Below are 15,473 nucleotides of genomic sequence, written 5' to 3' on the forward strand. Positions count from 1 at the left end.
AATGCCAAAATGGCCTTTAGCAGGTCAAAATTTGGAATAGAGCCATGCCAATATAAGGCTACACTGCCATGACCCCTGAAATAGATACCCCAAAGTTGAGTATAAATTTGAAGTATTGCCTGGATGCTGACTCCTGATTGGCCACTACAAAGCTCAAAATCTAGAGTCCCCAAATTTAAAGCAGAGAGTTGGTAGATTCAAATAAAAATTATATTGGTATAACTCCCTCTTTGGATATTCTTATTCTGGAAATAATATGGCTTTTTTTGTTTAGCTTAAACAAAACAAACAAACAGACAAGCCCTAAATATATGAGACAAGACAGCGAGTAGGAGAAAGTGGCAGAAGCAGGAATTGAATTCAGATCTTTTGAGTACCAGTTAGTTCCTTTCCCACACCACCATCTTTCCTGAAGGCGTTCTCTTTGTTTTATGGTGACAGGTTTCAGTGGTAGCCATGTTAGTCTGCATCAGCAAAAACGAACAGGAGTCCTTGTGGCACCTTAGAGATTAACAAATTTATCTGGGCATAAGCTTTTGTGGGCTAGAACCCACTTCATCAGATGTATGATGAAGTGGGTTCTAGCCCACTAAACCTTATGCCCAAATAAATTTGTTAGTCTCTAAGGTGCCGCAAGGACTCCTCATTTTCTTTGTTTTATGATCCTTATAAGATATATGTGTGTTTCTAATTTTTGGGATGTCTCAGTAGAGATATTTTCTACTGTGATGCGTTCTCACATCTTTCCTGCTCTCATTGACATCAGCTGAAATGCCTAGCATGATAGAGCTGTGCGTGTAGACCTACAGTGGGGCTTGAGTTGCTCTGAGCTGGTGTTCTTGTTGGGTGGGCAGCTCTGACCCCAATCTTACAAAGATTTAAACAGGTGAGAGGTCCCATGATGTGTAAAGTTATGATGGACACATGTAACAAGTATGTAGGATTGGGTCTTTGTTTGTGGCGCAAGGCTACGTCAGCCATCATAGCAAGTCACAAGGTCATGTCAGAAAAGTAATGACACTGGCACAACACAGTCATTGTGGGAAAGTGTTGCCCATTGGTGCTGAAGGGGTGGAGCCGCTGAGATGTTCCCTAGGCCCAGTTGTGGGTCTGGGCTATGTGCTGTTATAAGCAGGCTGCTCCTGGAAACGCTACAGGGGGGCACTACCAGCTGTAGCCACAGTCACAGTCTGGTCCCTAGTCAGGGTACCGTGTCCCTGGGGCGTGGGGAGCTGGTCCTGCTTTGGGCCATGGGGCAGTGCCAGGCTGTCCCGTGCACACCACCCCGGCAGGCTCGCTTGCCCAGCACTGGCTTTGTCTGCCTGTGAGCGCCAGGGCAGAGCCCTCTGGCCTCACCCCTTTCCCCGCTCGCACCGCCGCACGCTGTGGCTCCCACTCCGCTCCGTGGGTGGCAATGGGGTTCCCGCAGAGCGATCCGCAGGCCGGACCCGGACGCGCGGGGGTAAGGTTCCCAGCCGGACCCGGACTAGTGCACCGCTTCCCCCTCTTCGAGGCCGCTCGTTCAGTGTCTCGCGCGGAGCGGGGCTTCCTTCCGGCCGCCATTTTAGTTGCTGTTCCTGGCCTCGCGGCGCTGCCGCCGCTGCTGCTGCCCGAGGAGCGGAGAGCGCGGAGCCGCCGTCCCCTTCCCCGCCCGAAGCCCCCCGCTGGCACGATGTCCAAGCGCCATCGCCTAGACCTGGGGGACGACTACACCTCCAGCAAGAAGCGCGCCATGGCTGACGGGTGAGGGACGCCGGGGCCTGGCCGCGCGGCCTGCGGGCGGGGGCCGGTCACTCTCGCTCTCGGAGCGGCTCCCGCCTAGTCCGCTTTGTACCCTCGGCGCCAGTCTCGCTCCCTGCTGTCGTGGGTCTGGCCGGGGGAGGGGATCGGCGGGGCTAGGAGCCGCCTGGGCGCGGCACACAAGCTGCATGGCGAATCTCTGGGGCAGGCGCGTCTCCTCGTCCCGTTTGGGGGGGTGGGGCGGGGCGGCACAAGAGCCCGGTGGCTTCCCTGAGTCTAGAGAGGGCTCCGTCCGTCCCCTCCAAGAGCCGGGAGCCGCGGGACGGGGCGGGGGCGGCGGGCGAGCTGGGTGGGAGCGGCAGGGAGCCGGCCCCTGCGCCTTTCCTTGCAGGAATCCCAAATCCTGGCCGGGGCGGGCTCCGATTTCCAGCAGAACGGTTCCTGTATCCGTGTAAACGGTGACCCCATCCGTTCTCCCGTCACTCTGCTCCTCGGGTCACTCTGAGTTACCGCCGCAGCCCCTCACCTCTCGGTGAGGTAGCCCCGTGAACCCGGGTCCCCGCGCAGTGCTCAGCGGAGATCAGTATTTCTAAACTCGTGTCCTCAACACTCCGACATGGCCTAGGCGGATCATCTTCTCTCTAGAGTGACCTCGGCAACTTCTGTCTGCAGCTTTGCAAACTGCTGTTTACGAGTAACAGCTATTGATTAACGAAACTGAAGGTGGCGTGGGGAGGGGTGCGACAAAGATATTCTGTTGTTTGTGTTCTGTGTGCATCTTTCGGCATGTTGTCTAGTCAGTTTCACTGTTTCCCCTGTGTGATCGATCATTCCTCTTTGTGTGAGATTTTCCACAGATGAACAGAAGAGGGGATAGCATCTCTTCCCCCCCCCCCAAAAAACTGTAAAATCACAAACTTGGAAGAGATGGTAGGAGATGCAGGAGTGAATTTAATTACATATAATTTATTTTTGTTTTTAACTTAGACTGAAAATTGATGGGGTGGATGGATGTTAACAACAACAAAAGTTACAGTGTGTCCTTAAATTAGTTTACCTTTTGGTTGAAGCATTTGCATTCTGAAATTTAAAATAGTATTCTATAGATTTTTCTTGGTTGTGTGTGGGCAACAGTAAAAGTTAAATGGAATAATTGAAAATGATGGAGGACTAATAGGAATTGCCATACTGGATCAAATCACCAGTCCATCTAATCCAGTATCTCCTGTGTGAAAGTGGTTAGTAATGGAAGTTTCAGAGAAAGATGCAAGAAATGCTGAAGTAGACACTTATGGAATAGTTTTCCTTTTAGGGAGAATTGTGTCCTAATAAATGTCAGTTGGTAACTGGTGTATACCCTGAAGCATGATGATTCATAGTCCTTATTTAGAAAAAAGTTATTACCTTATCTAATGCTAGTGTGGGTGGTCTCATTCATAACAATCTGATCCTAGTGGTAGGCTTATTTTTCAAACAAAAGGTGTGAAAAGCTTCTCACTGTCACGGGAACGCCTTCTGATTCCAGACTCTCCCTCCAATCAAATATTTTTTTTTTGCTAGGTGTAGTTTGCATTTTTCCAAATTGAGAAAATGCATAGAAAAATGTCAATCTCTCTGTCTGTCTGTATAGGTTCTGACCTCACTACTAATAGAAAACATTTTCAGAGTTTAGTATATGCAAATCTCATTAAACACGCTATTCTAGACAGATCATTAACGGGTTTTAAAAGTCCAACTACTTCTGCAGTGTCCCAATAGACTTCTCCCCCACAACTGAATACAGTGCTGTAAAGCCTGAAAACAAACCTCTTTCCAGTTGTAACTAAGGATACTTTTCCTGGCTAGTGTGGGGGCATAAGAAGACATCAATTTCAGCAAAATGTAAGCGTTCATTTGAAAATTAAGTTTTAAGCTCTTGCTATATTTATTATTGGTATTACATTAGTGCACAGGAGCTTCAGTCACATCAGACCCTCATTATGATGGTGTTGTTCAAACAGATAGCATGAGACAGGTGCTGGCTCCCTGATGCATCCTCTTAAAGCTCATTGCAGGATTAGTGCGTGAATTAGGATAAAATGGAACAAATTTTTGAAACCAGAGGCACTGCAGAGGGAGAGTGAGGGTACCAGTGACATAAAATATTGTAGATTTTAGGTCTCTTTAAAAGATAGATAAACAACATATTAATGGTGTCAGTAATTCTTTCTGGTCACCTCTAGAGCCATACCATCAACTGAGGGTCTAGATATGGTAAATTAGAGATCTTATGGGCCTTTTCTCATAAGAGCAAGTAGTATTGGCCTTTGCTTGGTTACTCAGCCACTTCTTAAAACAATCTTGGGCTTAGAATTTGTAAAATACAAAACTACTATGTGCTAACTTTAGCTGGTTGCAGCTTCATTTTTTTGTAGGTAGGAGCTCCCATGCCTATTCATTACTTTGTGTGTTAAAAGGAGGCATGACCAGCAGCAAGCTAGGATGCATATGAGATGCTGTAGGGGGAAGTAATTGGCCATGAGCTCTCTTCAGGAACTCTGCCTATTCTTATTTTCCTGAATAGTATGAGGCAGCCTGGTGCCCAATAGGAAGAGTTTCTCTTGCCCCCAAAATGGAGAGGGAGAATAAGAAGAGTTCCTAAAGAGATCAGTTGGCCATTTATTTTTAGGTGAGATTATTAGGATTATTTTTGTTGTGCTGTTTGGGAATCCTCAGCTTGCAAGCCAAAAGGTCACTAGTTATTCTTTGATTTTTACATATGTAAGTATAACAATTGTTTATCTGCAGTTGCTGTACTGTTTTGAGGCATTTTGATTTGTATCAACAGCATACTAGAAATTCTGTAGAAAAAGTTGGGGTACTTGTACGTTTAAAAAAAATTGTAAAAGACACAATTCCTATTTAAAATGTGTTAATTTTGTAAATACCTTATTTACAACACTTATGACCAAATGGATAGGCTAAATTATCTCTCTTGCAGCAAGAGACAATGCTGTTACCTTGAGGTACTAAACTTCAGTTTGCAGGTAAATCTTTTCCAGGAACAAATGTATCACATATACTACATCCAACTACAGTTGACTTGTTTCAGAGGGCCAGATTTTCAAAAATATCCTCTGGTTTTAGGTGCTCAGCATTGAACGCCCACAACTTTAGCTGAAACTAATTGAATCAGTCCTGTGTGACTTTGAGTGTATGTCTGTGCTACAGGACCTATGTCAGCATAGTTATGCCAGCATAGTCACCTAGTGTAGATGCAGTGTATGCAGGCAGACAGAATTATCTTGCTGGAATAGTAACACCTCACCAAACAGATGTTAGCTAAACCAGCAGAAGTACTCTTTTGTTGTCATAGTTGCATATACACTGAGAGTTTTGTCAGCATAGCTATGTTGGCTACGGGGTGTGATTTCCCTCTCCCCATTCCTAACCACCATAGCTGTGACAACATAACCTTGTACTGTAGTCCAGGCCTGAAAACCAGACATTAGGTATTTAAAAGAGCAGCTCACAAAACTAGTGGTTGCTATTGAAAATAGCAGAGATTTTTAAAGGGAAGGGGTACATGTGTGGAAAATCACTAAATTTCTTAACCTATGTTACAAATGCCCCCTTGGTAGTTCAGTATTATCTTTTTCAACAATCTTGCATTCCCCAGTTTATTTTTGTTCTCATCTTGGACAGTGGAAACATGCTTGGATCCCAGTCCTTCAGATACTATAATGCGTGCTTAACTTTATTCACTGTGAGTAGCCCCATTGTGATGATTCTCAGTGCACAGAGTTAAGCATGAGCATACATTTCCCTCCTCCTCCCCCCCCCAAAGTTTGGGGCCTTTGTTTTACTTGTGTTTAGTTAGTTTCTCATCTATTTCAACATTTGGGTGCCACTAGTGCAATCCTGCAAAAGGTTTGGTTGCAAACATCCCAGGAAGTTTTTTAGTTTAAAGGTATACTGTCAAATTAAATCACACTTCTGGCTGAAAATTTTCCCCTGTTACAGTAATCCTAAGTGGTGTTTGTCACTGAAAGATGATGAAAACTTTTCCAATTTTTTTTTTGTTTGACAGATCTTAGTGGATAGGTCAGTTTCTCCATTTCTACTGTATAGTCCATTTCCCCTTTTGTTTGTGTGTTTCTCATGGGGTAACGGGGGAGAAAAAAAAATTAAAAGGAAATGGGATTGTAAAATCACAAAAATTACCAGTGTGATTCAAACCCAGGTGTAATATATGAAACTACCTTTCATACATTTTTTTCCCCCCCAGAAGGACTATATTTTAAATTGACCATGTTTCTTCCACAAAAAAACTGTTTCTGGTGAATTGGGTAGGGGAATTAGGAGAAACATTTTTATTTGTTTATGGTCCTTGTTCTTGTGAAATCTAAACCTGAGGCCAAATTAAATTTTATACCCATTTGAAGGCGACTTGTAAAACTAAAAGGCAGATTGCGTTTACTCCATATATTTGATTGGAATATTCCCTCCAGCCGGACTGAGATTAAATTAAGAGGGAACTGCCAGTTAAAATTAAAGGGAATTTATCATACAGTTTAGGCTCCAAATTTGATATGCCATAGTGCATTTTGTACCCCAGTTTCTCTGCCTTTTAAAAAACAAATGCTTTTACTGTGGTTTCTCTACCATTATTACTAGGAAGCTTAATTATGTCTATTTATAAAGTTTGTGGTGTGTGTGTGTAACTGTGTGTATCTGTATGTGTGTATTATCTCCAGCACTCATGAGCAGTGAGTGTTTTTGTAATTTTTGCATAACTAATATGGCATATGCATCAGACATGAAATTCGGTCTTTGTAATGACACAAGCAAGTAGACTGTGATATTTTTCCTTCTCTGCAGTACACTTAAGTGAAGCTGCTTGCAAAACTGTTTAAAATATTTATTGTGCATTCAGTTTGCATGAGCTGCATAATGTATCTCACAGTGAAACATTAGTTTAATACTTTCTTTGGTTCTTTTGTTTTAGATTAGCTCCTATTTCTTACTTTTAAAACTACTCAGTGTAAGAAAAATGAAGAGTTTAGGTTCTTTTCATCTAGTTTTCTTGACGCTTCCTGCATTCATAGGAGATATTCTGTCTTTAAGTATTTACTTCAACATTCTGTATTTTTGCTGTGTTCTGGAAATCCTTTTAGGAAGGATCGAGATCGTGACCGGGATCGTGAAGATCGTTCTAAAGACCGTGATAGGGATCGTGACAGAGAGAGAGAGCGTGACAGAGAGAGAGACAAAGAAAAAGATTTCCGTCCTTCATCTAATTCTATGCTTCTTGTTGGTGGTGGATTACCACCTATAAAACCAGCAATACTTCCACAGGGTATTAATCCATTCACAAACCTACCACATACACCTCGATACTATGAAATCCTAAAGAAGCGGCTTCAGCTCCCTGTCTGGGAGTATAAGGAAAGATTTACAGATATCCTGATTAGGAACCAGTCTTTTGTGCTGGTTGGAGAGACCGGGTCTGGTAAAACAACTCAGGTGAGTTCTTATTCACTTGATGCTTCCTGCTTAAAATTTAAGATTTTGTTACTGGATGGAGTGTTTATATCCTTTTTTCTTTTCTTGAGCAATACTTTGTTTAATGAACTTTTCAGTTGCTTAATGCCTAAAACATTGATCTCTATTTTACACATTATGATTTTAATTTTAAGATGCTAGTCCAGCTAATGGGTGAAAACTAAAGGAAAAGCATTTCTGAAAAATGTGTGTACTGCTGTTTTTATGGCACTGAGTGATCTTGAGTTGAATTTAATCAGAAAAGTGACATACCAAAATCTAATGTCTCAATAGTACTTGAATATCCCTTTGTACGCTAAAAGATGCATTTAACGTCAACGCTTATGAAGGAGAGAAATTCACACTTTAATGATAGTGAAACAGTGCTACAGAGATTAGGTGATTTACCCATGACTTCACAGCTAGTCTGTGTTAGGACCAGAATTAGAACTGATTTCTTGACTGCTGCCCCTGGGCTATTCTCATCAAAGAAACTGAAGCTCAAATGTTCCATACTCAGGTACAAAGAGAACGACATATATTTTCTCTTTAACTAGTGGTGCTTCTTGTTGTTATACTACTTCTGTAGGTTGCTGGCTCCTTCAGAGGACAGTGGGATGCCCTTCTGTATTCTAGGTGGAAATCTCTCTGGGTTAGATTTGTACTGAATACATAGCTTTCTAAAGCTACTGGTGCATTGAACAATAATTGATATAAGTCTGGAAAATGATGAGGACATAGGTACAAGATGCCCTTCTCACTGCAGGTTTCTGGAATCAGTTGTCTGGCAGTGGAAGAAGGCATGGTAACATACCTCTGTGGTATTACATAATTATTTTTTTTTAAGTACTTCAGATGAAGTCATCACTTTGTGCAATAGGTTGTCTAAGGCAACTCTGAATGTACAAATCCTTTGGAAAAGAAACGTGTTCTCAAAGTCCATTAAAGAAATCAGTCACTTGAATATATAAAAGTCCATCACGGATACTAACTGCAGCCTCTGAGAATTCATCTGTAGTGGTATAAGGTGGCTTGTATCCTTCATAGGAATGGCTTAAACCTCCAGTATTCTTGGTTACAAAGTAGGTCACGTGGGGTAAAATTTTCAGAACTGACTGGGGGACTTAGTAGCTTAAGTCTTAGGCCATGTCTAAACTACAAACTTTGGTCAACACAAGTTAAATTGGTATAAAGCTGCCATGGGTAGTATATCGCTTGTGCACATGCATGCTTGTCTTCTTGCATTGGCGCTGTGTGTAGTCACCAGAAGTGCTTACGTAGATGGACGTTGCAGAGCACCATAGGTAGATATCCCACTATGCAACCAGTCACTCTCCAGCGTAAGTTTTGACAATGCATAATGGGGTGGAAATTAGACACACAGGCATGAATGGATGCAAGAGGCCAACTTCCAGCATGAAATTGTTTCCAACCCATAATATTGTATGTATCCCATAATATTTGTGCCTTTTTAAAAAATCCTATGAACCTGCTCGGCCATCCTTGCTCTCTACCATCTGGAAGCATGGAGCTTGTACAGCTCTGCTCTGTTGTCATAAGCATTGCAAGCACAGAACAGATAATCTTCCGATATTTGCTGGGCCACAGAAGAACTGAATCAACAGAGAACGTGATGATTTATTGGAGGACAGATTGGTTTTGTACATAGCAAGAACCAATTCAAGGTTGGCAGTGGTGTTCACAGAGCAGCTGCTGATGGTGTGCTTCTTCTGGGCTCGAGAAATGAACACTGACTTATGGGATTACATGGTAATGTAGGTTTGGGATGATGCACATCCAAAAGTTTTACAACCACTGCTCAAGACCAAATTCCTGGATATGTGTGCTGAGCTCACCCTAGTCTTGCAGTGCCAGGGCAACAAAGTGAGAGCTGCACTGACACTGGATAAGAAAGTGGCAGTTGCACTGTGGAAACTTGCAACACTGAGTCATTATGGGTCAGTGGGAAATCATTTTGGAGTTGGAAAATCCACATCAGGGGTTTTTGTCATGCAAGCACGTATGGCAATGCTGGACTGTGCACGACACAGTGTGCACGACACAGTGAATGGATTTGCAGCAATGGAGTTCCTGAACTGCAGTGGAGTAACAGACAGCATGCACATCTCTATTTTGGTACCAGACCACCTTGCCACAGCGTACACCATTAGAAAGGGCTATGGTTATGCAAGCATAGATGGATCACTGGGGCCACTTCACCGACATCAATGTTGGCTGGTCAGGCAAGGTGCAGCATGATGCTCGCATCTTTAAAAACAGAGGACTGTTCAGAAAGCTACAGGCAGGGACTTTCTTTCCTGACTAGCGGATTATGACAGGAAATGTTGAAGTCCCAGTAGTGATCCTGGGGGACCTAGCCTACTCCTTGCTCCCCGGCTCATGAAGCTAGACACCAGCCATTGCAACTGCACCAAGGAAAGATTCAGCTACCAGCTCAGCAGGTACAGAATTACAGTTGAATGTGCTTTTGGTAGATTGAAGGGATGGTGGCGTTGTTTACTCACAAGATTGTATCTCAATGAAACATCATCTCAGTGCTTATAGCTGCCTGCTCTTCCTTGGAGAGTATCTGTGAAACAAAGGGGGAAAAGTTGCTGCCATGGTGGAGGTGGAGTGCCTGTCTGCTGAATTTGAACAGCCAGACACAAGGATTATTAGAAGAGCTTAATGTCGAGCTATGCAGCTTAGAGGCTTTGAAAAGAGCACTTTAGCAGTGAGCCACAGTAATGCATTGTGGTGAACTGTGCTTTACCCAGCCCTGCTGTTTTGGTGCTTGGTGTACACCTATGAATACAACACTGTCAGTGCACCTATTAATTTTACAGTGCTTGGTGTACATTTGATTACTGTTTTTCACTGATCCTATGAGTTGTGGGTCACTGTATGTACAGTAACAAGTGGGTACTTTCAGAACTGCTAGGCACTGCAGCATATGTTGTGAACTAATAAAGGTTAATTCTTTTCCAAACAACAGAATTTTATTCAGTAACAAAACTAGTGCAAAGAAAAATCTGTGCAATTTAAAAGCAAATACATTTAATTTAATGGAACAGAACTTAACAAAGGGAAAGAACATATATGTCCATTTTACCTGCACAAACAGCAACTATGGCATTCAGAGGTGTATGTGAAGCGTGATTCTCCTTAATGTCCCCCAGAGAGGAGTGGTAGGGCTAGGGATGCGGCTCTTGAAGCCATGTGGAATGTTGAGGGGGAGATGTAGGGAGGCGCTGTAATGGAGTTCTCCATGGACTGCAATGAGAGGCGAGCCCAGGATCGTTGAACCTGTAGATCCACAAGAGTCTGCAGCATCTGTGTTTGCTTCTGGAGAAGTCCCCTTATGTGCTGGAACTCCTTTGCCTGCTGGGATTCGTGGATTGTTCTCCTCTCCACTCTTTCCTTCTCCAATCTCTCTGCAGTATTCACCTTCCAGGCTGTTTGCTCGCGGTCTTGGTACATCACTGGCTTGCAGGATCTCATTGAAAATGTCATCTCAAGTTCTCTTCTTTCTCCTCCTTATCTGGCTCAGGCATTCCACGGGCTTGGGGAGAGAACCCCCTTAAGGCTGCAATGGCAGCAGCTACGATTAAAGCACACAGAGGTACTGTTGTCGGTATAGTCACAATAGAAGGTGCACGTTAAGGTTCAGAACTCCCTTCCCTTGCTCTCTTAAAATTTTTTAAACAAGTTATGCTTATTGACACCTCTGTCGATAAGTGATTGAATCTTTGCTAAAAGTGTTAAACTCAAGTCCACCTTAACTGTGGAACTGTAATTGGCACTTCCATAAAGCTCTTAAATTTTCCTAGTGTAGACTGAACCATAGAGGTAGTAGCTGCTCCGATTAGGAGTCTCACCACACAGAACAGAGCACTGTTCAACATAAACCCAGTGATGCCGCCGCCCTGCGCATGGTTTATGAGAATTGAGGCCGAATGCATGGGATTTCCGAGCGCATGTGTCAACAATCCACAAGAAAAGAATTACAGGTGATAACCTGGTTCCATTGACATCAATTGTAGTTTTACCACTGACTTCCATGAGGCCAGGATTTCACCCTGTAAACTTTTAATCAGTGAAGGTTTTTTAGTAGTTAAAGAATCTAATTTAAATCCTTTAAACAGTACCAGTGTTCTTTTCCCTACCCTGCACCAAAAAAACTAACAACAACAACAAAAAGGAACTCTTGGGTTGATTACATTATTCATTTGACTTAATCTGTTTAAGAACTCTACTGAATGTTCATTTGGTTATTATTTTGGCCTGTCACAAATGTATCCAATATAGACTATTATCTCAGCAGCCCCTTGTCACCAGGTTCATGTGGTAGTTTTTGTGTTTGAAAATCTCTACCCTCCATTAGAAAGCCCCTCTGTGTCAAGGGACTCACAAAGCTAATGAAAGCTCTTCCTGATCCATTTGATATCTGTGAAATAGCTTTCTCACAAGGAAAGTCCATTTTCCTGGTGGCAGTAATTTTGGCTCCTGTAGTGGCTTCAGATTCTTACCGATCCACATGATGCTAAGTTTTATAAGGACTGTGTGATGCTATAGATTTATTCTAAATTCCTACCAGGGATGATGACTGAGTTCCACTTTATTGTGAAACAGTCATTTTTCTTTGTGCTTGTGTGCCAGTCCTGGTGAGGTCGGTCTTTGTAAACTTGATGTAAAGAGGTCTTTTGGTTTTTATGTGAATCAGATTAAAGCTCTTAAAGTCCACCCAACTTTTTTCATTTAACACCATTATAGTAGATTCTGTTACCAAGAAAACCATTTCTAAATGGCTGTCTAATTATATTTCTCACTGCTGTAGCCTGGCAAGCCTGCTGCTTTAAGGTCATGTCGAGACTTATTCTGTTTGTAGAGATGATGCTTCAGCAACTAGCCTCAGACTTGCATTTTTACTGGTGTCTTACAAAGTGGCCTCATTTCTCCTCTTCACATGTGTGAAACACTTGTGTGCATGTTTCTACTCAGATAATCTGCACTTTGATTCCTATGTTACAGAACCTATTCTTTTGCCTATCTTGTCCAAGCTTTGTTACTCCTTAGGGTTCTTGTCTGTTCAGATGTCTGTTATCCCTCTTTTGGCAATTTTTAGTAGGTACTCTAGACCTCTTGTATTTTTCATATTTATAAGAAGGGTACCTTAATCCTAAAACATGTTGCTTTTTCAGTATGTCTTTGTGTTTGCCTCCTGTTGCAGTTCGTGGATTTTTCTGTTGCATTTGGGATCTCGGCCCTTATCAGTTTCTTCCAGTAGCAATCTGTAGAATAATATTTTTGAAGAAAAAATACTTCCTTCTATTAAGAGAAATTTACATGGATTAAATCATTCATCCTCTGTGTTTAGTGGGATTCTGTAGTTTTGTTTGTATCTTTCTCTTTTTGCACTTCGTTTTAGCTGTTAATCTAGGAGTATTCTGAAAGGAAATTACTAGGGGCCTGGTTACATGGACATTAATGTTAAGGGAGTTCTGCTTGGCCTCTAGACCCATGACTGGTTATCCCTGAGATGTCTTCAGAGAATGTGATTTACTGAACCTCTCATCAAATTAAGAGTGTAATCCAAGTATATTTCATTCACTATCTTCTGCATGCCAGATTGCCAGAGGTGCAGATTTTTCTTTCTGTATTAAGAATAAAGTTTAATACAGTCTGTAAATGGGGGTGGGGTGGGGTGGGACTAAATCTCCTGTCATTGGATCAGTAAATTGCTTATTAGGCAAACAAAATAAACACATTCTGGTTCCATTGGTAATACCAGAAATTCATATCTGCTTGGTAAAAGTTAGATTCTCTTCCTGTTTCTTTAGGAACTCTAACCAGATGGAGATTCCAGACTTTTTGTTTTTTTTACTTCTCACTATGATATTTTAAGGTATTTTCTGGTTCAGCCAAATTTTTAACGTTTGGGTTGTTGGGTTTTTTTTCCCAAGGAACTGCATCTGTAATAAATAATAGTAAGATATGCTTTATAACATATTTAAACAATTTTATAGCAATTTTCAAGGGTATGTCTACCATGTGGCCTTAGCCCATGCTTCTACATGTGTGTTTGCCCAAACCACCCCACTCACATACACAGCACTCAAGTAGGTGCTTATCTGTATTTTGAATCCATGCTTGCTTGCAGGCTGGGGGTTTGTTTTAAGGCCTGAGCTGTGCTTTATCTCTTGCTGAACCCACCCTCTTTTCAGTGAGGACATAGGCAAGACTCAGTCCTCCAGTCCTTTTCTAAAGTTACCCCACAAAGTCTGACAAGTTTTCTCATAATTGACTGAAGAAGAATCCTAGTGTTTCAGCACACAGAATCATGGGATATGGCCCCAAAGACATCTGGGTGAGTTTGGGCAGAAATAGCAAAGACACAGTAACACAGGTAGATCTTTACTCTTGGAGCTGTAATTCTCTGGCCAAGGTAGACTAACCCGAATGCTCATACCCAGCTAACTGCAATATAGACACACCCTAAAATGTATATATTAAGGCTTCATGAAACTTCATATGAGTTTACTTTTCTTAGATGCCAGTGGAGCGTCAGCACTTCTACTAAACTGACGTCATCTGACAGTTGCTTAAATGTACTGCCAACCAATACATTTTCTCACTAATTTGAAAAATGGCAGGTTTTGTGAAAACTAGTACTACTTAATTGTGAAATAATTCATCATTTTGAATTAAGTGTACTTCTCATTCATTTGACAGCCTCACATCTATATTTGATCCAAGTTATTGGTAAATTGATTCAGGAAATATAAATTCCACTTATCCTCCTCATAATTTGCTTTTTTTTAAAAAATAGCAATAAGCCAGCTGTCTCCTTGCTTTCTCCAAAAGCAAAAAAAAAAATCTTGCCCTCAGTTTTTAATTGAAGTTATAGGCTGTAAAACTGGACTTTTATCTTTAGATATCACCTGCTGCAACAACTACAGAATAAATTGTGTTGTATCTGACTGGGCATTTACAGTGTCATTAAATTGCAAATCTGTTCTTGACAGATCCCTCAGTGGTGTGTTGACTACATGCGGTCTTTACCTGGACCTAAGAGAGGTGTAGCTTGTACCCAGCCTAGGAGAGTAGCTGCAATGAGTGTGGCACAACGAGTTGCTGATGAAATGGATGTGATGCTGGGCCAGGAAGTAGGTTACTCTATTCGATTTGAAGACTGCAGTAGCGCAAAAACAATTCTGAAGTAAGTATTGTAACAGTCAACAAAAAGTGGACAATTGCTTATTTTGGGTAGCAGACTTGTGCAGGGCCAAAGGTTTTGGTTGGGAGTCTGGAGGTAGCAAGGTTGTGAGAGAGGAGAATGGGGAAAATCTATGGGGACAGAAGGCTGTGCCCACAAGGAGTAGGGGAAAATTGGGGCTTAAGCTCTGGGGGACCTACAGATCTGGTGGAGGAGAAGTGAAATGTGAAAGTAATCTGTCTTTCAAAAATCCTATTGTATCCTGGAGATTAATTGTATACGAATGAATTGTGTGAGGTTCGTTAGAACAGATGCTGTTTGGAGCTACTCTCCCAGTCCAGGCCCTCCCAGTACAAACTCTGGGTTGTTGGGTTGTTCTCCTACTGTGGGTCACAGGAAGAGTCCCAGTCCCTGCTTAGTTTTCCGGCCAAGACATAACACCCATAAAACCCTCTTCTACATGCCCACTAACTCCTCTCTCCTCTCCTTGGTTTCTGTATGCACATCTTGTAGAGTTGCAACTTTGGAGTTGAGGGGAATGAGCGATGATATAAAGAGGAGCAGTGTGATAAAGTGGAATGCCTGTACTGAGACATTGATGCATCGAGGGCTCCTTCTACACTGCTACATGGCCTCAGTGGTGCACTGAGGTTGCAGTAGTGGAGCCCCAAAAGTGCTGGTGTACTTAAACAGACACACACTGGGTTTTCCGTCACCTAGTCCTCCTGTGCAGATTTGGAGTCCCTCCCCCTGGACTCATGGATATGCTTGCTAACCTCCCATCTCCTACAAGTCCCTCATCAGTTACGCTCCCTGGCTCACCATGGGCCTGTGCAGCAATCAGTTGGTCAGTCAAGGAAGTAGACTGGTGTCATAAGGAAATAAAAGCTGACCATCTGAGCAGTTCTGTCCGTTAATTGCGGTAAGATTCAGCTTACTTGAATAATGAGAAACCAATCTATATATTTCAAAATGCACTTGTGACTATGACACC

The 15,473-nt window shown here is 42.4% G+C and overlaps 1 protein-coding gene across 1 annotated transcript in view; it reads left to right on the top strand.

Annotated features, from left to right (window-relative positions):
- The first annotated feature begins 1,527 nt into the window (after positions 1-1,527).
- Positions 1,528-15,473, top strand: part of DHX15 (DEAH-box helicase 15) — a 61,289-nt gene continuing 47,343 nt past the window's right edge. The window contains exons 1-3 of the mRNA XM_039539841.1: positions 1,528-1,743; positions 6,897-7,245; positions 14,289-14,482. Coding sequence (XP_039395775.1) covers positions 1,673-1,743; positions 6,897-7,245; positions 14,289-14,482 — 614 coding nt within the window. The 5' untranslated portion in view covers positions 1,528-1,672. The remainder of the gene's footprint in view (positions 1,744-6,896; positions 7,246-14,288; positions 14,483-15,473) is intronic.

This window comes from Mauremys reevesii, linkage group 5, assembly GCF_016161935.1.
Source record: "Mauremys reevesii isolate NIE-2019 linkage group 5, ASM1616193v1, whole genome shotgun sequence".
NCBI classification, from domain to species: domain Eukaryota; kingdom Metazoa; phylum Chordata; order Testudines; family Geoemydidae; genus Mauremys; species Mauremys reevesii.